General features: G+C 38.2%; 1 protein-coding gene across 1 annotated transcript; it reads right to left on the reverse strand.

The window, feature by feature from the left end:
* Positions 1 to 870: 870 nt before the first annotated feature.
* CWH43 (cell wall biogenesis 43 C-terminal homolog) lies at positions 871 to 25,779 on the reverse strand. The gene is made up of 16 exons (XM_051618394.1): positions 25,737 to 25,779; positions 24,601 to 24,792; positions 20,793 to 20,913; positions 20,440 to 20,594; positions 18,918 to 19,116; positions 18,002 to 18,090; positions 15,895 to 16,149; positions 12,897 to 13,022; positions 10,696 to 10,775; positions 9,313 to 9,418; positions 7,984 to 8,119; positions 6,666 to 6,815; positions 4,319 to 4,463; positions 3,600 to 3,661; positions 2,431 to 2,586; positions 871 to 958 (listed from the first exon to the last, which is right to left on the reverse strand). Exons 1-16 carry the CDS (start codon positions 25,777 to 25,779, stop codon positions 871 to 873), a joined length of 2,103 nt encoding a protein of 700 aa, XP_051474354.1.
* Between the last annotated feature and the right edge of the window lie 143 nt (positions 25,780 to 25,922).

Consider the following 25,922-nt stretch of genomic DNA (forward strand, 5'->3'; position numbering starts at 1 on the left):
ACAATCAACTTTTCTCCCTTCTCAGAAATCTTGTCATGTTGAACATAATTGTTTTTCATTCTTCTGCAGTGTTCACACAAGTCTCACAGCAATCACAATTCAGAGGTACTTTATTCTTCCCTTTGTAAAAACACTGAAGTGCCTAATGCCCTGTTAAGAAAGTCTATAAAAGTCACCACCTCTTCTCCAATATTATGAATATCAGTCATCTGTAAATTTTTCCAATAAAAATCATTTAAGAATAAAATGTGGAATAGCAGCAGATGTAAATACCACTTCAGTAGAGTAAAAAATGTACACCCTTCAAACAGTTATTGCATAGCTCCCAATTTAAAAACACACTAGTCCCATTCCTGTTTTGAAAAACCTAACGCCAAGCTTTATATTGCTATAGCAACAAGACTACAAAGTGCACCACATATCAACAGGCTACCTACACTATCACATTATTTCACTTTGCTCCAGTTATCTAAAAAGTATGAAAGCCCCCTGAAATTCCTTGCTCATGATCCTACAAGATCCCAGAAAAGGGGTCACATATGAACCCTAAAGAAGACGTGGACATCCAACTCTGAGCCAGCACAATAGAGGATACCTTCAAAAAGTTGAAGGAGTCATTGCCAGAAGTTCACACCCTTGCTTAGTTCTTTACAAACCAGGTATCTGACCCAGGCATATAACAGTTTATCAGTTTATCAAAATGCACGTGTCTTCTCCCTCTCAACACTGATGACAACTATTACACCCAGGACTCACAGTGTTATGCAGCATGGGAGTTGCTCATCCTTAAACAATGTAGTCTTTTTGGCTGCCAATTCAGTTTCAAGCAACAAACCTTTCCTTGTTGTCCCAATGTGTTACTTTTCCATTCTAATTTGTCTGTTTAAAATATTTAGGAGTGCTCATATGGAAGTGATGACTACGCTCATAATTATGTCCATCTTTATAAGATCCAAACCTAAGAAAAATATTCAACAAAGTAAAACCATTGTAACATGATTCAGTGCATGCTACTAAATAATACATTTCCTACAGTATAATTAACACTTCTGGATATTCTAGATAATTTATTGCAGAAAGAGGCCACAATCCTACTTACATATCATTTATAAATCATAATCTATGTATGCTAACTAGAAGTCTTTGAGTACAACCAAGACAGTTAATTACACTTGTTTGGATAAATGCCATAGGTACAAATTGAACTCTGAATGACAAGAGTGGTGCATTTGTCTAGTTAAAACCTATGCTTTAAGTTTTTTCTACCAACTTATCAGAGATACGATTTAAACCCCCACAGTATTCAAATAGTCAAGCCTATTGTTAATATTGTACATCTTACTTTTGAAAATTATGGTAATTGTAATTTTTCATGCCATATTTAAACCAGTAAATTTTTACTACTACCTATCACAGTAGATTTGCAAAAGTAAAATATCATAGCTGAATAACATTCAAGAGCAGTGCCACTGTATTTATTTTTTAAAAGTATAGTTAATTGGAAAAGGCTGAGGTTATTTCTCAAGGGTATAATTTTTTTGCTTACAGGCACTGTAAGGAAATTAGAACAAGAAAAATCAACTGAGAAAAATCTGAATGTGAATGCCAACTTTAGACAAGTTTCACCATGTGGAAAAGACTGGGCAAACTCCTGCTTAGACAGGAAGCCAATTACTGAGTGGTAAATAAAAGTAAGCTCAAAAGTTAGGTGTATAAAATAAATTAACATATTCTATATTACGCATGTTAGAAGTAGGAAATGAAACATTGCTGGAAATTGCCTCTCTGTGGCATCATCTATCCCAAATGTCATGATTCTTCCATGATACTCAGTGTAGAATCAAGACCTCTCTCTGTATCTGTCTTCCTTAAGTAATGCCAGTGGAAAAATAACAGCATTCTAGAAATAAATAACTTCTTACGTAAAAAACCTAACCTTTTTCAATTCTTGTCATATGAAACATACTGCCTCAGGCATGCTCCTTAATTTTTGCTCCAGCTATATCGTATGTTTTAAAATGCTTATGCAAAGAGTATTTAATGTATGTATTGCTTTTTGTGTTCTAAGTAACAGTATCTTAAGAACTTGGTCCTCAAAAGTTCTGAAAAACATAGGAAATCTCTCATAATCTATAATGAGTCACTACACCACTTGGCAAATATCCCTATCAAACAATCTCAGAAATTAATCACCTGGGTGAAACAATCATTATCTTCAATTTATGCTATGACACAGCAGACTGATTTTCCCAAGGCACATGCCAAGTCAGAAGAAAAAATGGAATTATAAATCAGAAGTTCTTGCCTCCTAATCTGCTCAGTTTGGTACTGACCAGCACATCTCACTTTAACAACAATTTTATTCCTAGACTGCTCTTGTACAAGATGTCACATACATCATCCCCTTAATTTCTTATGAGGGACACTGACCTAGGATTGAAATGGATGTCCTCAGGAACTTGGCTGGGATCAGTGACAATTCTGTCATTGTCAACATATCTATCCAAGTGATCCGGGATCCTAAACTTGGCGATTTGGACTTCTGAATCACTTAAACCAGCATGAGATATGCGGGCATAGCCCAACCTGTTAGATACAAGAAGCATTAGTTGGAAGAAATAACTCAAGGCAATTTCACAACAGCCTTAACTCATCTCTTTTTTTCCTAAGAGTTATTATTTAACCTATCAAAGTAACTTTCAATTTCTGTGAAACTCACCTTCAAAAACTTAAAAGTGCACTATAAACAACAGCACCATAACAAAACACCCCAAGTAGAAAAACAGAAAGCATAAGTGTTTGACAACAAAAATAAGTTCTAGATCTAAAGACTTATTTTTTAAACTAAAGTTTTAGAATAGGCATACTGGTATAAGCTCACCAACTTTTTTCCCTGAAGAGATTTTGAAATTCAAGAGAGGAACTCAAGCATCAATTGGAAATGGCAGTTTTGTTGGGGTTCTTTTGCCTTTTTTTACTCAACACGGTTACGTAAGACAGTTACCTAGTTCACTGGTTTTACTCCTGTGAACAATGCAGAATTTGCAGTTTATTCAGGACAAGCTGAGTTCCACTCTGGTACATACATCAGCAAGAGAATGACTTACAAGCAAATAGGTATTATAAGATACAGAGTGCATAGGGTCCAGCAGAGGAAAAGTACTTCAATATAGGCTTACACAGTTTCCGAAGCTTGGGAGGATTAGATCAGCGTTTTGCTTCAACAAACCCTACAATGATAGGTCAAAATTTGTACCTTCTGTGTCACATAAAAATTAGGGCTTAGCCTTCACATTTTAGAATAAAGGTGCAATGCCAGAGCTTTGGAAAAAAATCAGTTTTATGTTACCAAAGCAGATCAGATCTGAAGGTTTTTGAAACAGAATGATGGAACCTGTAATACTGTCTTTCTAAATTATATTCATAAATACACCAATTAATCCTGAGATCTGTTTCACATTACTTCATGATGCATCTAACTGTCCATACATAATTGTTTAGGGATATAAGACTCTTCCACAATTACCTACAGAAGGATGTAAAACTGATTGTCATAAAGATATTTAAAACCAATGTGAAACTGATTCACTTTAACATACCTTATTACTCCACGATACATAATATAGCTACACCATCTGTACTGATCTGTACTGTCAATATCCTATGAGCGAAAGGTGGGGGGAAAAAAAAAAGTAAAACAAATAAGGCATGCTTTCCTTACAGGTAGACTTGAAATTCGTAACAGAAACAATGTATAATCTTGCTGCAGAAAAATGTTTTGCATTAAACATTGTAATGAGGTAGAAAGAAAAAAACCCACAGACAAATCAGACAAATTTAACATCTCCTGACCAAAAACTGAACTGTAGAATTCAGTTTTAAAATAAAAGACTCGCAGACCTAGAGATTGGAAGGGACGTCTGGAGGCCACCCAACCCCATGCTCAAAGCAACTTCAAGCAAGTTGCTCAGGGCCTTATGCAGTTAACTTTTTATCATCTCCAAGGATAGAAATTTCATAATTTCTGGGCCACTGTTCAAATGCTTGACAACCCTGTGATTTTTAATTATTATTTTTTTTCTACTACAATATAACTGGCATGTTCCTTGTGGCAACTGCTGTCCATTGCCTCTTGTTCCTCCACTGCATAACTCCTCTTCCTCTATAACATGTCATGACGTAGCTGAAGACTGTATTCAAAAATATATATGTATTGTCTTATATGTTTATTTATAAGTTACCAATTTGAATTATTAAGCTGAATGCTCCAAATATGTATTAACTCCAGCTGTTAGTAGAAGCAGTATTTTTCCATTACCTGGACATTTCCATTTTCTATCAGTTCAGTGTAATCTCTGGATCCAGGAGCTGAAGTGATGTATCCTAGAAATACAACTTGTTTAGAGCTAGTCTTCAATAGGTTTGAAACAGCTTTAGCCTGGAGTTTTCTGTCCAAGTCCTCTCTGAAAGAAATGGAAAAGTCTTTAACTTCTATATATTTTAGCTCAGAATCTTTGTGCTCTAACACAGTAAACCACAAATTAATTTGGTACCTCTTACTGCTCAGTATTAAAGACTAGAAAAGTTTACAGAAAGCTCACTGATTCAGTTATCACTATGTTCCATAAAATACACGTGGCTATGGTAGGTGTAATTAGGGTTCTCTTTCCAACCATTACAAGAACAACTTTTTCTATTACTGTTTGGTTTTAATACTGATCTCATCATTAGGAAATGTGAATGTAAGTGCTTTGGTTATCTGAGGCTTTGTCTCTGCCTGCACTTGAAATTTAATTGTGCTAGCGTGGTGCATAACAAAGAGTTCACACGCTAACAAAACTTTTACGATGGACAGATCATAGTAAATGTAGTCTTAAAGACTGGATCATACAATTTATGAAATATAACTTAAGAGCTACGTCATCCCATTAACGCTACTTAATGACATTTTGCAGGAATTTGGCATCTCTTTAACAAGATATACACAACAGTTCCAACATGTCCATAAGTGGAGCCTGGTAAAATATTGCATTGGATCCCATTCCCTGTCCTTGAATTTGTCGTAACATAATGTAAAGTCAGTTCTCTTCCTGATTTTTTCATGTTAGTAACTTTAAACAGCTGCGTAAAGCATGTTTTCTTCTGTATTTTTGTAGACACTGCTAAATACCATTAAGACAGGAAATTGATTTTGGAATCTGTAATTGCATAAGGCAATGAGAATTTCAATGCTGCTCTGCTCTCCAACAGCAGCACTTCTGACTGAAGCAAACACATCAGTGAGAGATAGCAGACAGACAGGAGACAAAAACCCCCAACCACTTAAATAGAAGCCTGACCTAGGTATATGTGCAGTTGCCTGTTCAGTTAGCAGCTCTTTCCAGAATTAGACCTCTCAAGAAGACACATTCTTTTAAATGACACAGGCATTATTATATCCCCACATTCTAAAGATGGTCTTGAAAAAAATCCCTGGTTATCCCATTTTCTAGAAGCAGCATATGAAAATAGATTTAAAAAAAGCAGTTGTGTGTGCCACTTAATTACAATTCCATTCACCTCAAAACACAGTCTAATTTGCACTTGTTTTCCATGTGTCTCCTCTTGTTTTCTCTTTCACCTGTACGTCACTTCTCTGTGAGGGTAGAATACAGTCCTGTTTTCTTAGTAAGGCACTGGAATAGGTTTCCCAGGGAGGCTGTGGAAGCTCCCTCCCTGGAGGTGTTTAAGGCCAGGTTGGATGAGGCTTGTACAGCCTGGTCTAGTGTGAGGTGTCCCTGCCCATGCAGGGGTATTGGAACCTGATGATCTTTAAGGTCCCTTCCAACCTTAAGCTTTCTATGTTTCTATGATTCTTCTGTTTTGACAAACAGCTTCTCAGACAGGCAAATCTAATCATCTGCATGAGGTACAGAATGAAATTCCTTTCTAGGCTTCAGACTCAAGTGGTTTCTGACAACTATATGTGTTTAGTAAAAGGGAAATCTATAAATAATTTGTATGCTTGGAGCACATCTTCTACATAGGGGAAGTAAATGGGGAAGCGACACGTATAATCAATACATTGTTTTAAAGTAAAGGACTAAAAAATATACCTTAGTGTTTTCCATCACTTATTTGAATTATTGGTATAATTCTTCCTTTCAGAATCCAAATTTCAGATTTCCAGTTTCATATAGTCAGAAGGACAATGGATATTTTTGTTGCTGTTTCACAACACTGTCCTTTCTCAGAGGTTTCAGAGTTGTTACTTTTTATTCTACGTCAATGTCCATCAATGCTATCTATCTGCAATTATCTGCACTCCTTGTGGAACAGAATAGATTTATTCCACATGCAGAAAGTCAGAAAGATGTTATCCCGCACCGAGATGTATCAGTAGCCCTATCACTTTCTGTGCTTTTGCAGAACTAAATCTTTATTATCTGTAGCAACTCAGGCATCAGGGCTTAGCCAAGTTTTACATGATACATTTGTCCCTTTTAAAAATGCTTCAAAATTTTAAACCAGTAGCTATGTCATAGCATTTCCTCCATTATGCCTTATTAGAACCAGCATTATAGCAGCAGATTTTAAAGGGTACAAAAGATATCCCAGAGGTTTACAAATTACAACTATGTTACCCAACTTTGCATGACATATGTAACAATAAATGCAATACACACTCTTCATTGCCAAAGTGGGCGACAACAAAATCAACCAGTTTCCCTGTGAAGTTGACAGTCATGGAGATGGCAGGTGCAATCTCTCCCTCTGGAGATGGAAGGAGGTGATGGGTAGATTTTACAATTGGATACCTTGATAGCACCATAATCCTACATGAGAAGAGGGAAGCAGTCACATATTGTAGTTCACAAGCATCACAAGTGTGAATGAAGGAGGTAATATATGTAGAAAACTGGTCACTGAACCCAGATCATCAGACCACAACACAAACCATCTTCAGTGCATTTTCCTGAATTTAGAAGGTTTTTCTACTAAATTCCATGTCTAAAAATGTATTATCAAATTCATTCCTATACTAAGACATACCATTCCATATATATGAATTTTTACACTGAGCCTTTCAAGATCTGCATCCTCAGACAAAACAGAATTTTATACTACCAGTAATTAAAATGTGTTTTATTAGAAGGAGGAGCAGATTGAAATACATCTTCAAAGCTTCTGTTTGGAATCAACCTTACAACCATTTTGCATCAGGTTTTTCAAAACATTTAATAAAGAAAATTTCGAGAATGACTTTTCCGCCCCATTCTGGATCACATAAAGACCCAGGTTCTGGAAGATGAAAGTTACTAAATTCCCCTCATATATGGCAAAAATTAATCAGACATTGCAACATCACTAGGAAGGTCTATCTGCCACAGAGATGTGTATATCTCCCTGAAAAAAAAGAAAAAGCCACATCACAAGCCATTGTTTTTTGGAAGGCAAATAAATGCAAAGGTATGCATTTGGTAGCTGATCAAGCATTAAAGTAAAATCAGACACCAAAAATCCTGTCAAAATAGATGTGCCTTTCTATGCCCATCTCCCACTACAGAGCCCAAGCCAGATTTAGTGAATTCAAAATTTCTAATAACTCCAGGTGTAGTTACATTTTCCAACTGCTATCACATTCTTAAGTCTGAAATCTAAAGTTCTCACAGCACAAAACAAAATAATGAGAATAGGGAATCAGATATAGTACTCAGAATGCCAAACTTCCAAATCTGTATATCAAGGAGCTGGATGCTATTCCCTGCATCACCAAGGCTTACATGGGCAGGAACCAAATACTGATAAATTTAATAATGAGAAAACTTCATCTGCATTCCCCTTTAATGCCAAGGAATCAAAGTGTGTTCTTAAAGACAAGCTCCAACAAGCAATTGCAGTGTTTATTATTCCAACTATTCTTTGCCCATGTTCTAGTGAAGTTACTATTGAATGCTGTATTTACATTTATTTACTGTCACTGTGCATGTAAAGATGACTCACCCCCAAGTGTGATCTCTTGTGCTTGGACCAAAATCTGTATAAAATCCTAGTCTCTCTCCTAGCCACATCGTTGGATCGTTGTTCCCAATGAATGGCTTAGAGGCATCACTCTCTATAATAGTGATAAAATCTGCATCTAAAATGGGGAAGAAAGAAGAAAATATTTCCAAATTTATAATTGTGACCTATAAATGTGATTTATAAATGGCTACATAATGTAATCATTTCCCTTTTGATTACACAGGGATGGATACAACGCCCTCAGGAGTCAATCAGGACAAAGTCATGCCCAAAGTGTACACGTACAAGAATGGCCCAAATTTCAAATAATCAAATGTCCCAGTTGTTTTCTTGTATCACTAGACTGCCTATATAGCTCTGCCCTCTGAACCTCTCTCATCATGGGACAACAGAGTGAATGATGCACAAATCAGCCTGTTCCCTCTTCACTAACTCCTGGGCAACCCTGCCACAAAATCAAAGCTTGCAGAGCAGCATCTGTGTCCGTGCCTTCCCACTGCTTGGGTCTGTCAAGCCTGAGATGCTCAGGAAAGCCCTGTGGTGCATTCACCATCAGAGGAGAAGAGAACAACAAATGCTGGAAAGGCAGCATGGATGATTCCTAACCTGTGTAGCTTTAACACTCACCAGTGGCAGCTCCCAGTCTTCCCTATCTCAAGGGTACTGCAGAAAACAAGTAGCACCTACAAGCACCATCAGTCAATTCCTTCAAATGCACCCTGCAGCAGCACTAATCTTTGCTCCATATGCTTCATTTTCTACAGCTAATCTTCCAAACAAAATCCTGTCCATGAGCAACAGTAAAATCATGACAACTCAACCAAGCTATAATCACTATTCATTTTATAAATTGTTCTGGCTCAGTGATGGAAATAGACTTGTCTGTTTCTCCTCCCAACACCTTGCTTAGAGCATTTTTATTTCAGACCCTTTAGGAATTCTAAAATGCTACACACACACAAAAAAAAAGGCAAACAAAACCAAACCACAGAGAAGTTATGAAACATTACATTGGATCTAAAAGGATATTTATCATTATTTCATTTATGCAAAGAACTTCTCTTTAGACAAGTAACTCATCAGCAATATGATTAAAAAAATAGAAATAATAAACAAAGTGTTTCCTCCAACCAGAAACCTGCAAATGGATTTTTAACAGAAGTGACTGCTCACAAATTCAGGACAATGCCACTAGACAAAGGTTCTCATGTCAAGGCAAGAATGGACTCAGTTACCCAGCACGGGTTCTTGCTTCTGTCTCTTCTGATGAACATCTCAAATATAAACAAAGTGGGAAAAGAGGGTTACCTGTCTGATTAAGCAAATTAGCTGATCCTTCCAAATTAGACCATCCTTCATTGTCATATGCAAATCTAAACGGCCAGATCATAGCAGAGAAGTCTCTTTTTGGAACCTCAAAAAAAGAAATGGAAAAAAGTCAAATACAGTTTTACTTTTATGTGTTATACATTTGCAGTCAATAACATCAGATAGATGTTGCTATAGAAGACTCCCAAGAACAGATAGATAGACAGAGATAGACAGAGATAGACAGAGATAGATATAACCAATATATTTTCCTAATAAAGCTCTCATGATTAAAAATCTACATATTTTTGAGAAAAACCTGCTATCAGTAAGAGGAGAAAAGCCATCATAGTTAAAATGAACTTGTATAAATAACAGTAAATAAACATCAAAGAAACTACGATTTTTTTCATCTTTCTAAGAGAAATCACCCACTTTTTTCCACATTATAAGGTACTACAAACCCATAGGAGTTCTAAAAAGAAAGCCTAGTCTATACATCTCTGTGCATGTGTCAGCAGGCAGGCCTGTGTGGGCATGTACACACACACACAATTGCTAGTTAGCTCTCATCACCTTTTTTGCATCTTTTCCTGCATTTGTCATTGGTGGTTTCTTTAACACAAAAAAATTACCAACAGGAATACAGGTGAAGAGCAAGTTTCAAAGGACTGTTTCTGAACTGCCACCAAAAGAAAAAGTCTAATTCATGACTGAAACCAACTGCATCAAAAATTCAATTTTGTATTAGTACTCAATTAAATAATAGAATGGAAACATGTTAATTTATATCTCATCAAAACAGGTCTTATTTTGAATTAAAATTACTACATAGGCAAGCAAGACAGACAATTTGCAAGTAACGAAAATGCTAAACTTTGCAAGCATTAAGCATCTTAATTGTTCCTATCAGTACAATACCAAATTTTTTGTCAGACAGAAAATTGGAATCTTCTGATTTTTATCCAATTTTCATAACTAGTCTAGGTCTAATCTAAGTCAACCAGCTTTTTAGGAGCTGGTTCAAACTTAACTGATATAAAATCAGGCTGCTAACAGCAATGTCCAGTCAAATTTTGAATACAATTCAAAAACTCATTTATAACAGAAACATTAAAATAAAACGTATGAGGCAAGGACCACTCAGTTTTTCAGAATATTTTTTCCTTCACAGCAGCAGTATAAATCCCCAAAGACCCAGACATTTCCTGTATTCAACGTGCACGTAAATTAAACTTTTTGCATTTGCATTTCTGTATTAGTTTTGTTGAATACTTGGATACTGGTACTTGGATCCTTCAGCAGAAACAAACACACCTAAGGTACCACATGCCCATTTTACTATATATTTGAAAGTCACCATTTTCTCAAAACACTACTCACCCCTTGGCCCAACTTCTTCTGGTAAGTTTTATAACGTAGACCCAATCCTAGCAAGCCAAAACCAACAGACAGCCACAAAACTTCAGACAGAAAAATACAGAAAAGTTATTAATGTTGTTATTGCAGTAAAACAGAACTGGGTATGTTGTCATTCTAAGGTGTGCTATTCATAGAGTAAGAAATGTATACATTTAAGTGTCCAGACATGCCAGTGATGACAGCATTCCAAAGTAAGATACTTAAGAGTATCTACATGCATGCAAAATATCAGTATGTATGCATATACACTTACATTCTCCAAAAGACAACAGGCTGAGCAGATACAGTATACCAAAACTCCTTGGAATATTTATGTAAAAATGATACCTACTGAAGAATTTTTTATAGGAGTAAGAGCATCATGTAAACCTTCCAGTGTTTTCCTCCATTTGTAGTATAGAATTTTTATTTTGTATTAATACAATATATGGAAGAAAACTGAATTTACTCCACAAACCTCTAGCTGTCAGAAAGATGTGATCCCTGCCAGACCTCCAGAACAGTCCTTTGTTTGACACATTCTTGGAAAGGGACTGCAGCTTCACACAATGCAAATTCAGAGCTTTCCCATTGCTCCTGCAGCCTTCCAGCTAACTGCAGTGGATACTAAATGACTCTCAGGGTTTGGCATATTGTAATTTGATGATCAAGCCCCTCTGCAGTTACTTCATTTACATAGTGGCATACGCTATCTACAATTATTTCTGTAACTCCAGTTCATTCTTTCATCAAATCTTTAATAAGATATGTTATTATTTTAATGCAAGTTTTCTGGAACAGTGTTGTGTATAATTTAAATACATTTAATTGTAGATTGTGTCAGAAGAAAGATCATTCTGTTTACATTAGGAAATGTCAGGTATTTTCATATTCTGCAAGATACAAAGGTGTTTAATGGGGAAGCTGAGAAACAATACAAGTCTGGGCATGATGAGGAAGTTCAATAATTACTGTTGTAATGTCACAAAATTGGCTGAGCAAGAGCTGAGCTTTGTGACAGTATTTTGAAGCACTCATTCACTTTCATGAAATGTTTTTGAGTAATATTCAAACCACTTGCATTGGTGCTCACGTTGCCTGTAACACACAAACTCTCAGGGGTCACACTCTTCTGGCCCCTGAGCATATAAAGACCTCCATAAAGATTTCAGAAACAGCCATGAAAGGTAGTGAAGCATTATTGTCTCTACATTCCAGATGAGGCAAAATTAGGTAAGTATAAGTGATTTGATCCGAAGTCACAGAGGAAAAAAAAAAAGATGTAGGAATTTGAACCTTTACCATCCTGACCTCTGCAGGGTTAGTATGCCTCAACACCTAGCAATTTTTTCTTTTACCATGTGCCACAATATTGACACTTTTTCCTTAGAAAAAGTAAACTAACAATGCAAACAAATCTGAAGCTCAAATAACTGTAGAAAAATACTTGAAAAAATCATTTACATAGATTCCAGAGGTTTACAAGCCAAAAAGTGGTAAAACCTCAAAAATGTTAATTTATCTGCAAAACCTAAGGAAGAAAGCAGAACTCATACGTACCATCTCATCTGGAAAGCTGGGATGACAAAGGTATCCTGAGGATAGGCCTGGTCTGAATGAGCAGCAGGGCAACAGGATTGTGTAGTGATGTCAGCCACAAGGGGCTTTGCAGGACTGCCCCCTCAGTCAGGAGGGGTGTCACATTGCACGGTAGCACCAGGGCCAGCTCACTGCCAGCCAGCTGACACAACCCTGTACAGGGTGGCACACTGAACTGCTTCAAAATTAACATGCTGAGTGGGTTGAGAAATCATTCACATCTTTTTTATGCACAGGTAATAAAATCCCAAGATCCAGAGAGGCCTCCTCCTCAATTGCCAAAATGAAATCATAAATTACGTCAAATCCATTTTCTTTTTTCCCCCAATTAATTTTCATTTGGTCTGCACTTAACATACTCTGTGAGGAACAGCCTCTCTCCCAACCGTAGTAATAGTGACTCAGCTCCTCCAGTCGTGTATGTCATCATTAAAAATGGAACTAGGGTAACACCAACTACAAGTCTGCCTCTAAAACTAGCACCAAAAAAACAATTCTAGAACATCTGATAAAACACTGCATTACTCTTTTTCCTCAGGCAGTATTCCTAGTGTCACGGAACAAAGGAAGTAAATTATACTTACATAGTTTAATATAGTTTTTACTCTTTTTGAATAGTGGCTTTTGGCTGCTTTTCACTTCAAAGATGGTGCTAAGGTCTTTCTTTGGTCCTGTTAGAAAGTCTACTCCAATACATAACATTATAAACCCTGTAAAAATATAAATAATTGTTTTTTTTATAGAGCTTTAATATCTTATATATTGCTCATAAATGCATCATTTATCAACTCCCAGCTGTTGTATTACATTCAACCTTACAGCTCCAACAACAAAGACAGTTCCAAGCACAAACAGATAAATGCCATATTCAATGTAGGAATGCAGGCAATATGAGATTTTTTGATAGAGAAGATCCTACTTATCATTGTCACAACATTTATCTGACCTATGCCTGCAGAATTTCAAAACGTGTTAATTTACATTGTACTTGTTGGCATAAGCACTGCTTTCAACAAAATGAGCTAATGACAGTAAATATGCCCCTAATGTTAAGTATTTTTTAAAACTATTTCAAAACAGTAGTATTGCAATAAGAACTCAAAAGATTATTTTAAATGTCACTCAACTATTGAAATGCAGAGATATTTTAACTCTGCTGGTACTATAGGATCCCACCACTGCACAATTTATCAGGTTTCTTCTGCTAACAAAATATTTGTTTAAAGCCATGCTTTCCCTTCCTCCATTCATGCACCGACTGGGAGAACAATGAAACCAAAAATATTTTAATCCTTCAATCTGGGGCATAGTGAACCTTTCAGCAGACCTCCCCACTGTGGTGTATCCTAACACCAACTTCCGCAGAACCTCCCTTAGCCAACACTCACAAGCAAAGATTGATTTGCAGCACAGTTTCAGGCCATTTACATCAAACAAGCTAGCACACAGGAGATGAATTATGCTCAAATGCTTCCAGGACCCCACTGGCAGCTACAACTCTCAGCTCAGCCCAGCGCTTTCAAAGTTTACTGGAAGTAACCTGGCAAGGGCAATTAAGTTATACTTATATTTAACAGAACCCTAAAATAACAGCTTGATGAAAAAAAATACATTGTTGATTGTAGATGTTTATTCTATATACAAATGAACTGCTCTGCTACCAAGATACAAATACCACATTTTTGTTTAGGAACTACAAAAGCAATTGCTCGACAGTTTGCTCTAAAACACTGCAAGCAGGTAGCAGGTTGGGAGGCCAGTTTAACATGGCAGCACCTTGTATTCCTGTGCTCCAGAGCCAACAGAGGCATCTGTGCTTTTTAAGAACAGACAAATAAGCACACCCATGCGTGCATTTTAAAAGGTAGTAAGATTTTCAGTGCAGTAACTGTTGCAATGCACTATGATGGTATCCTTTCAACAGGTAGTTCAGACTAATAGCACAAGCTCTTTTCCCACCCATTATGAGCTAAAGGATCCAATTACCTATAAAGAAAATGTGGGAGCATAATGAATTGGGGAAGAGCTCTGCTGGAGAAGGTGTATATCCTTAATAATTTTGTGGCATACTTAATGAACTAGAGAAGTCATGTTTTATTTCAGAGTTATAGCTGAAGATTAAATTACCATTACTCTGTACTTTTTATTGCCCCTACTCATTACATTAGTTGTACTAAACGTTTGCAAACCGGGAAGCTGGGTCTAGTGCAATCAAGAAGGGAGCACACACAAAACCTCTTTCAAAGGGAGACTGATTCAAATCCATTAAAATTGACAGAAGACCTGGGATCTGACCCCCCAGCATTATGTTACATTACAGTGAAGCAGCACAGAAGTTTTTAATATAATGGTCTTACTTTCAATGTCAGTTTTCCTGGTGCAGTTCCCTACCCAGATTATGGTAAGAGAAAGGCAGGATATTGGACAGGAGGAGAAAGCAAGAAATAGCACTTGCACCTGAAAGAAACCAGAAGAGAACAAGCAGTTTGCCAGAAAGCCAAGCTGTCAGGGAAGAAACCCAGCAACAAATACAGTCTCATGGTAAAATATGCAAATCTTTGATAAACAATGGGATGGCATAAAAAAGACAGGAACTGGATTCTCAGGTGGAATATAAACTCACGTAGCACCATCAGCACCAACACAACATGATTCAGTTCATTTGTTTTTATCAAAGAGGAAGTTGGAGCCATCTCTGTTACTATCCCGTGATCATGCCAGGTAAGCGTGTATTTCAAAGGAAGTGACAGAGAATGATTTTATATAACAGCTTTTTTTGTAAGAGCAGTACTCAAGCAAGCATTTGATATTCCACATGCTTTCTTCATATAACTTAAAATAAAAACTAATTTAACTCAGAAAACTGTTTCTATGGATCCCCAGAGCACACTCAGAACAAAGAAAACTGCAATAAATGTAACAAAACTTTCCTCAAAACAAAACAAACTGAAACCTTGCATATGATTCCTGTAATATATTAAACATATGGAGACTAAGAAACTGGAGTGACAGGAAGGGGTTACAGACATTTATGAAATCTAAAACCACTGGAGCAACAAGTCAAGCATAGTATTCATTAATCCTTTCCAAACAAAATATAGGTTAATACGTCACATTTGTTGAACAGAATTAGTAAAATATGTTATTGAAACACTGAATTATGTTACAGTCTCAGTGACAAACCCTTCACAAAGCCCTGAGTTTCCAGAAACTACACTGTTGCCTGAGGTACCATACTGCTACCTCAGGTAGTGAGCATTCAGGTACATTCACCCACATATAGGGTGACTGATTATCACATCTGTTCCTCAGTTGCATACTGAGTTACCAGACTTTTTTTCACTTTGCCATTCTCCCTCAACTCAATTAATTTTCTGTCCACATTTTCAACTATTCCTAACAGCAAAGAAACTGTAGATTTCTTTTTGCACGTCTCACTAATTTTCTCACAGAAACTCTTACCATGGTAAATCAAATAGAAGCTGAGCATTTGGAAAGACTATTTATACGCTAGGTACACTTTAAACACCTTGTTGAAGCTAAAACAAGCATATTTGCATTTGTTCATAGTAATAAATGTACCTAAAAGAAGATGGGAGCTTTCTCTAGCATAAATTCCTCCAGGTACAAATTTATAAGCTGTGCACCAAACACAGAAGAATAATTCAAGAACGTAGGCAAACATGGCTGTACTCATGGCTTTCCCAGGATGCAGACAGCTAACAAAGTGTCCAGCCAGTTGAGGCCACACAGACATAGTGAAGACAGCCAGAACATTGCCTGCAACAGCAGCACTCCAGGTGTGTAAATAAAGGAGACCAGCTGAAGATGCTAAACCTGTGAAGGGATAGAAAAAAACAGAGCAAGTCACAGTCAGGTATATTATCTGCTACCTTCTTTTTCATATTCTGTCCAGGAAACAAAAAATAAAAAAATCTGGAAAATATAACTGTGCTTTGCAGCCATGAGAACTGCATCACTAGGACAGTTATTCCAAATAGCCAATGGCAGACTCTTAGTCTTCCCAGTGTCTCCTTCTCTTTAGGATTGCCTATTTGGAAGAGAAAAACCAGCAAGAGCCAAAACTGAACAGTTTTTCCCTACACAGAGCTCTCCCAGCACAACAGAGGGATGATGCAGTTTTTGAGAGATTAACAGGTCTCCCTGTTACAAACTTCCTTCAGTGTAACACAGAAATAATCAAATAGACTAATGTGAAGAGAAAACTTATATTTTCCTTATCTTCTCTCACTTTACATAAAAGTATGATGGTCAAGAGAGCAACTATTCACCTTTTAATAACAAGATCCTTGATTTACAATACTGCCTTTGACTGTGATGGGATTTGATTCCAAACAGAATATGAAAAACCACAAAAACCCTCTAAAATAAAGGATGACTGAGTTTTAAAACTTTATTGTAGGTAAGAAAATGTTTACTAACTTTCATATGATGATAGCAAATGTACAAAACCATTTTTAATAATTTGCTGCTCTGCATCAAGGTTCTGGGCATTTTAGAATACAACGCTTGAATCAGCTGAAGAACCATTCTGTACTTGTTTTAAATTAGCAATGTGTGTACAACAAAAATCAAAAACAAATCAACTACAATCTGCACACACATTCCTTAAAACTAACATCTGCACCAAGAGGTAAATTATTTGGGCAACTGATTCTTTAAGCCTTGTCAACTCTTCTGCCTTTATTGCGGCTTTCCTGATAATTGGTATTATATTCTGTTTCCTGACTCAGTTTGCATTCCATTTCTTGTCTTTGAGGTTGTGGAAAATGGCTTAAAAGTGTTGGCTCTTTAGCGCTCCAAAAGTGAAGGCAAGTAAGAAAACAACAAAACATTACTCAGTTTCCTATGGTCTCTGTATTTTTACAAGCCCCAGTTGATATTATTAAACATTTGTAGGAAGTGCTGCTTTGTTTGCTTGATATAGACATCTACAAACAATTAGCTAAGATCAAAAAAGAAGCAGATTTATGTTTTTATTAAACAGCAGTTATACCACTAAATTTCCCTCAGATGGGCTTACAAATTAAATCAAGCTGCATCCATTTATCAATGCTGAGTAGGTATGGAATACACACTTCTCCAGAGTTCAAGAGAAGAATAACTTCTATCTCCTTCTACTTGCTCCATAGCATAGCTCCTGAAAGTGATGTCTAAATCCAGCACTTGAATCCCTCTTGCCAGCACCTAAGACCCACTGTATGCAGACTGATTTGCAGATATATTACTCCAGCAGAACTGCTTCGATGTTCATATTGTTTTACTGCCTGGAGATCCTGGCAACTAAGGAAGCAGAAGGCAAGCTTGTCTCCATGTGAACTGCTCAATAAATTACAAGTTATTGTGCCTCCAGCAGAACTGAGAGGCTTGGGTCACCTCAACCCCATAACCCTAGATGTAGCCTTACAAAATGCAGACAGTGAGAACTAAGACACTACTCCTGGGATCAGACCCTCAGGAGGGGTTTCTGAAGAGAACAATGCTGTTCTGCAATGTCCTGGAGATTTGGCTTGGAACCCTTACTCAACTGGTCAGACATGCATACTATAGTCAGGGACAGAGACAAAGATGCTTTGACTAGCAATTTACTTTCCTGAGATGTCATGTAGGGTCAGAGGGCTGGAGTAAAGTAACAGAAACAAAACTTTTGCTTGGAATTTGCACCTACCTACAAGAAACCAGGCAAAACTGGTGACAGAAGACCAGCTCCAAAATGAAAGCATCAGTCCATGAGCCAAGCCCAACAGAACTGTACCTCTAACACAATAAGAAAAAGAAATCACACATTAATGACTTTATAAATACTTGCCTTTGAAAAACAAGCTTCTAGACATACAAAGATGCTTGACAGTAATTTATAATCCTTTTCTTTTAAAAATAACTACATTTGAGCTTAAAATACCTTTAACTCGCACCCTGCTACATTTTCTTCCCTTTACTGGATGAAAAAAACAATCCAGTTAAAACTAATGGTGGTTTATCATAATGTATAAGTGAGCTATGTTCAGCAGCAGAAGCACTCCTCTGAAGTGTTGGATATAAAAGTCAAAAAGAACTCCAAGAAAATGAGAGGGAGGAATCCACCCCAAAAAAGAGGTATTCTCTTCACGTCAAACAGGGGATCCTACAGCACCTAACATTGTTATCAGTTATAATCCCAAATTCCAAATAATTAACTACTTTCCCTGCCACTACATGTAGTTGACTCAGAACAACCAATCTGGTTTCTTTCTGAATTATGGAACCTGGGTGAGCAACACCAAACATTAAGACTAACTTCTTACTAACCAAAACTTCTACAGAAGTATTGCAGTATTGCAGACAGTTTACTTTTTTATCTGTATGCATCTCTGACGCTGAAATAAAAATAATTTGGTATTACAAAAGGTTAAGATTTATTAGTATAGACACAATGCTCAGAGGTATCTGAAAGTAAGAATTAATCCACAAGTCCTCTGTGAAGTACCTTGTACCCACTTTATTCTATGTAAATTAATATATTATTGTCTGGTTGAGTTTTCATTTGTCACTCACTACAGCATTGGTTTTTATTACTGCTTTGCTTAAAAAGAAACCACACTTACCCATATGGATTAGGATCTGGACCAGTATGTGGATGTCCACTCACTGCCCATCTAGAAATCAACGAGACCTCCCCAAATATCCACAGGGTGAGGAACATGAGGCTGCCAAAAGCAATCCCTGACAAAAGCCAGTGAGAGTAGGAAACAGTCTCTCTAACTGTATTACCAGTTTTGTTTACTTCTTTCCTCTTGTCTCCAGCTAGAATAAGAACAGAAATACAGCTGAGCAAACTGTCAAATCCTAGTAGGAAGGGTTAGTGAGAAAAAGAGATAGCCACGATCACAAAACTACCAGAATAAATTACTGGCTTAGATACAAAAGTTAATTTATCCGATGATCTGTGGAACCTGTTAAGACAAAAAAATCTCTAGTAACATTCCTAGGTATGTCAGGAAAAGCTACTCACTTTTAGTGTACAAAAATGGCAACCTGCCCACATGATTATTCTGCATACTACTGGAATGAAAAACATTAAATTGGCTTTGAAAATCAGCAGAAAAGTTATTAGAATTTATTCAGAGGATTCTGTTCTCTGAAATTCTAAACTCTGATAAGAACAAAACCCGACACTTTCAAAGAAGCCAGAAATAAACTCCCTTGTCTTCTCATTTTTCCATGCACTTAAGATCCTCCCTCATCTAAGGAAAAAGCAGCACCTTAAATGGCACAGATATTTTGCTTTGCCACCTAGGAAGAAGCCCACTTCCCTTCCTAATCTCCTGCAATTGATTCCCCTTCTAAATTATTATAATAGCTCAGGCTTAATTTATGTAATTTAATGTAAGGCTACAAATTACACCCACGATGCAAATTTATACCAACTCACACATAGAAAAGGTCTTATCTTTCAATTAATTCACTCTGGTTATACTGAGAAGGAAGAAACTTCTGAGGATTTAACATGAGCTGTCTTAACTAACCAATCCAACCTCATGTCTTCCTTGGCAATACTACTCATACAGTTTTAAAGTGCACTTAGCCTCTGCCAGCCCCCACTGCTGTGTACTCTGTCCAGACACTCCAAGGACTCAGGCAAATTTTGACCACAACTTGTCCCCTCTTCCAATTCTTTCTGTTTATTTTGCCACATCAGCTGTTCCCCAGCTTTGTCCTGTCTCACTTTCTCTGTGAAAGGATACACGCTGGCAGAGAAATTCAAAGAGCAGACTGATTAAGAAAACAACAGAAATACCACAGTTGTTTCATGTTAGAATGAGGATAACCTATTCTGGTTTTATTGCTCTAGGTTATGCCTTTGTGTTACTGTCACATTATTGACACTGCAATTAGCTGGCAGTTCCAACACCAACCTTCTACAGCTTGTATGAATTGTAGTATCAATTCTGCCATGTTATGGGCAGATGGGAGTACCCCATGGTTTCTAAAGTCTGCATCAGGTCTAAAAACAGATTGTACTGGAGACAAAAAATAAAAATAAAAGAAGAATCAAAATCCAGTGACAGATAGATAGATAGACCATAGGATGTTTCTCAACTGCCATCTTCGCTGTAATATGCTTACCTGAATAAATTTGCTCCACTGCTGCTACAAAACCAATTGTCAATATGGCAGTATTGGCAGCTTGTGAGCTCCAGACTGGGTTTATGGATGTATACCAGATGCGAAGAACAAGGAGTATTATTTTGCCTAGCATGAAGCCCCATATCCTGATGAACCTGTAAGAATCCGTTTTTGAAATAGTGACACATTTGAGTAAAAAAAAGTATCTTAACTTCTTGGAAAAAGCAAAAAAACCCCACAAACTAAAATAAATAACCAAACAACAACAAAACAAGCCACAAAAAAACCCCACAAACCCACTACTTTTTAATATAAAGAAATGTCAGTTACAATCCCATCAATATAAGAAATACCTTTGTAAACTGTTTCCTGACCACCATGTTACTGTTTGGACCAGTAATGCAGAGGAAACACCAGCAGCCAAGATGAATAGTCTAACTGAAGCATTTGGTGCCTGGTATGATGCTAAGCTTCCTACAAACAAACACACACATACAGAGGTTGCTTTAATGGCCAACAGGCATCAGGTAATAAGGATTTCCTGTGCGTTAGTTCAGTCTTGGCTGTAAGTTGGATGGCTACACCATTCATCTGAAAACATATAGCACTGTACCTTTTTAAACAACCAAAGAAATGTAGGTATGGATAGAAACTGGGTATGTGGCATTACAGCAGTTACCATTTTCAGGAAAAAAGAGTAACATTAAGCAAATATCCAATACTGCAGTGATTGCCTTAATTTATGTACTTAAGGTCACTAATTCCATAAATAGGATATATGGGTAAAGTATCTAAGCACACAAGTATTCCTGAACAGTTCACTTGCATAATTCAAAAGCCATAAAATGTTATGTATGGTGACTGCTTCCTTTTATGGCTTTTGAGTTATGTGGCAAAAGCCATATCCTTCTTAGAAAGGAGCTCTCACCATACATTGCACAAGGATTAGGAGACAATTGCTTGAGCAGGTGTGAACAAAACTTTCTCTGGCCCAGTACCTGGTCTTAGAGATCTTTAGCTGCCAGTGTCATCTTGTTACTGGAAACTGTCACCACCAGTCACTAAGAGCCTGTGCACATATATCTCTGCCATTTCCCAGGGCACAGTGACCTCACCTTTAACAGCAGTTTTAAACTCCGCTAGCAGGCTTACAATGCAAGTGACTATAGTCACTCACATTCTCATAACTTCAGTGTTGCAAATTCTGGCACAGGACCAGTAACAAACAACAGGAGAAGCAACATAATTTTGCTACCAGCCATTTGCTAAGTATGAGTCAAACTTGCAAGGCACTAAGCAAGGAAGACCAGAAATGGAGTTGCTGATTCTGGCAATGCCTGCTAGGAATCCTCCAACTGTATTTGCTTATTCTGCTCAAAGTAAAAGATGCAAAGCTTAGAGCAAAGATGGTAAAATGAAAACAATGTGTAGTGAAAATGGACTTAATGGACTTTAGCAGAGGTTGCATGCACAACACACATGGATTTCTGTCACTACATTGTACAGAAATCTGCAACTCTGCCTCTTCAAATATTTCATCACTTGAACTAGTCAGATAAAAGCTAGCATGGGTTTGTCTACCTACAGCAGACACACCTTTTTTTATTGCTGAGAAAGTACATCCAAAATGTAAATATTCAAACACACAAATGTACTGTGTTGTATGAAGACATGGACACTACCACAGGGGTAGTCTGTTGTTGGTTGAGGTTTTTTTAATAGGACACATATGCAAATAGTATGAAAGGATACAGAAATTAAAACATAACTTTCAGATAAAATAAAGCTTCCTGAAAAGACAAAAAGAAAGATAATGATGAGTAAGAGCCTTTTCCATCAAAAACAAAAACTCCAACCCCCTAAGTACTCTGGTTTCAGTATGTAGAATTTCCAGATTTTTTTATTGTGAAATTGAAGGCTGAATATTTGCAGTGGAATGGGGTGGAGCACACATGGGGTAGATTGTTCTGCCTACTGTTGTTCAATAAGCTCCAGAGGAAGGCCACAGTCTTTCTGAGAAAGGAAAAAGATCAAAAAGAAAGCAGGAAGAGAAGAAGGAAAGAAAGCAGGAAGAACAGAGAAACGGGATAAACAACAGCACTGTCTATCAGGGCAGAAATAATTTAAAAGACAGAACAAAGTTATGAGAACCAAGAAAACCGAAGTCCTAAAGCCCAGCAAGGGCTTGTGGATAACATGAGAACCCACAGTAGAGAGGCAAGTAAAGAGTGAGAGTTACCACTGGCTGCTAAACTCCCTGTCAGAGTTAAAGAAGGTGAGGAACATGCTCTTACATCTTCCCTAAATGCTAATGTTCACTGTAAGGCAACAGGTAAGGAGAATACAGCACAAGTACAGTAGAGCTGGGAGAGAATATGGTGTAGACTTGTCATGGGGTGGGCAATATTAGGAGTGCCTGGGTGACAGAAACAGCAGGGGCACATGGTCACTGTGGGAACAGTTCCTGTTCAGGCAGGAACAAAGAGGGGGATCATGTCTGCACAACAGCAATGCTCAGGTTAGCCCAAAAGTCAAGTGCACAGCTTGTCTCCCTACTCTGGAGTCCTTCTATGACCACCTCCATTAACACATCTCATCTCCAGATTACTACTGAAGGTGCTAGCTTTATCATTGTAATTAATATCTTCAGCAGCTTGTGGCTCAGGTGAAGCAAACAGGCATAAACAAACAGACTTGACACGCTGTTATAGGCCTGTCACGTTGCTTTACTTAGCAGAACAAAAAATACACACATTTAAGCAATTTCCATCTCTTTTGGCACAGTGAACTAGTAAACATAGCAAGATGATCTAAAGGACTAATAATAAATTTTGTCTTAGTGTGATATCTGAAGCAATGCAATTTGAAATGCTTACACTGATTGCAGCTTTCTAAATTAGCAGATCTTGTAGAAAGCAATGCACTGAGCACTGCTGCAGAAAGCTGAAGTGGAAGACTGCTCACTGGAAAGCTTATTACAAAAAAAACCCCAAACAATTATTAGGATGCATATGACAGAAAGCAGAAAAGAACATGGCAAAACTATATTTCATCTAAACCAATTAAACCAATGAGCTGTGTTCACTTCTATTATGTTTTTTAGGATAAAGAAGAACATATTTTTAAAAATAAAACCATGCATTTAAAGTAGATAAGATTATCCTGTACTTTCTTCTACCAGCAAAAGAAGAAAATTATATGGGAAGTGATTCTCTGATTACCATCTTGTATTGATAAATGAGGAGCCAGGAACTGCTGCTTCTGAAAGACACCAGTTAGCAGCAGCACTTTCCCTGTACATAGGATGCAGACCTTTGTCTCCGAGTTCATCCAGATGTTGCAAACTCAGTAGCAATAACTTGCTTCTGAATGTGGCTGTAACTGCCAAACCTTCTCCCAACAAACTTTCAAAAAATCAGTAAGAGCTAAGACTTGCACCAGTTATCTGAGGACCAAAGAGGGAATCCCAGAAATTCCTGGTTTAGGGAGGAGTATGTGGGATGGGTAGTGAGACAGTATTATCTTGAATACAAGATCAAATCTTCTGTCAGTGCAACCGACAGTATGAGAGTCACCTCACACTCAGGATGAGCCTATAACTGCATCAGTATGCTATAGGCATATAGACATATTTAACAAAAAAACCTAAACATATTGACAAAAAAAAAATAATAAAAAAGACAATCTGCTTCAGAAAGTAAGTCTACCAAAAGGAACATTTCACTCACAGCAAATTGCTTTTATCATAGCTCCAAACTTTTCTGTAGCGTCTCAAACACAGAACTGCTATAGAGAAGACACCTGCTCTGCTGATCACTCTGCAATATCAAAAACTCTTTTCCTACTGGGCATGACTTGTACTAATTTGAAAGCTTCTAGAAACAAAAGTGAAATGACATTTGTCCTTAATTACGCAGTACTGGTCTAAAAACCAGTAGATGCAAACAACTACACAAAACAAACAAAACACAACAGATGCAAACAATAGTCCTCTGAACGTATCTAAAAGCTCAAGAGAAAAAGAAAAGCATGTGCTTGGGAGAGCAAGAACTTCCAATTCTCTCTTTTCAGAGTCACACCAATTTTCAGGCAATTTGGAATGTTTATTCTTATGCCTGGATGGCAAGATGAAATTGGTAACTCACAGTGGTGCATACTTACCAACCATGGTCAGTCTCAGAAGGGCTAGGATGTACTTATTGTTACACAACCTCCAAAAAGGGCCAATTATCAGAAATACTGGGGAAAAGAAGGCAATGGCAAAAACTTCTAGACCTGTGAGTGCTAGTGTCTGCAGGGGGAAGTAATAGATCATCGGTGGCAGTGCATGGTAAAGAGACCAAGAAATGTAGCCTAAAACGAAAAAAAATACATTAAAAAATATTATTAATAAAAAAAAAGAACCGTAATACATTTTCAACACGGTTTCCTGGATATTATTTAAACATATACCACTTTACACTTCCAAACATAGAATATCAAACGTATTGAAAGTAGCTAAAGTAACAATAGCCACTTTCTGTGAAGACGTACTTGTTATTTCAAGTTAAACGTATTTTTCCAGGAAATAGAACAGTGAGAACAAAACAGCTCTTCCCCCACTCAGACAGCACTTCCAACTCTGATCTTCAGTGACGGAGCTCACTGAAGGAAAGCTCAGTCTAGGAAAGGATTAGTGTTCGGACGGAACAACGCTGGCTACATAAATAGGAATCAGGGCTCCCCAAAAACAGATTGGTGGCTAAGTTAATTATTCTAGAAAACCGGTGTGCTGCTCTCGCCGGAAGGCACCTTCTCCAGGCATAGTACCGCTGTGCTACGACTCTGTAAGTCTGGCAGGAGACGCGGGCAGCACCGCAGCCGGGTCCCGCAGACCACCCCGCGCCGGGACCCGCTCAGCCCAGCCCCGGCTCCACCAGCACCTGCACCATCCCCCGCCAAGGGCACGCAGCAAGCCCTAGGCTGCTCCACGAGAAAAGAGGCATTCCAGCACTGGGAGAAAAAAAAAGACCCGAAGAAGAACACCCAGCAAAGGCCAGGATTTAATTTCCAGCTTCTGAAGCACCTTTCGCGGGCAAAACCTCCCCACAGCCTGTAAGCCCCACGGTGCGACGCCCGCCGTTCCCGGGAGGGACCTCCCGCTGCCCCGCCTGGCGCAGGGCGCCCGGGCGAGGCTGGAGCAGCCCGGCCGGTGCCGGGAACCGCTTCCTCAGCGGGGAAGCGACCGCAGCCTCGGGCACGGCGGCCCCTCAGAGCCCCCGCCCCCAGCCCCGCCGGGCGGCACCACCGCCACCTACCCAGGAGGCTCTCCGAGAGAACGGCCCTCCACAGCGAGAGCATGGCCCCGCGACGCTGCCCAGCTCAGCCGGGGCTTCGCCCGCCTCTCCCGGAGCCGCGTCCCGGGTGCGGGGGGCGCGGTGCCCGTCCCGCCCGACGGAGCCCGCCCGGCACGCGGGCGCCGCAGCGCCTCCTGGCGGCGCGCG

This window comes from Apus apus, chromosome 4 (genome assembly GCF_020740795.1).
Source record: "Apus apus isolate bApuApu2 chromosome 4, bApuApu2.pri.cur, whole genome shotgun sequence".
Taxonomy (NCBI): Eukaryota; Metazoa; Chordata; class Aves; order Apodiformes; family Apodidae; genus Apus; species Apus apus.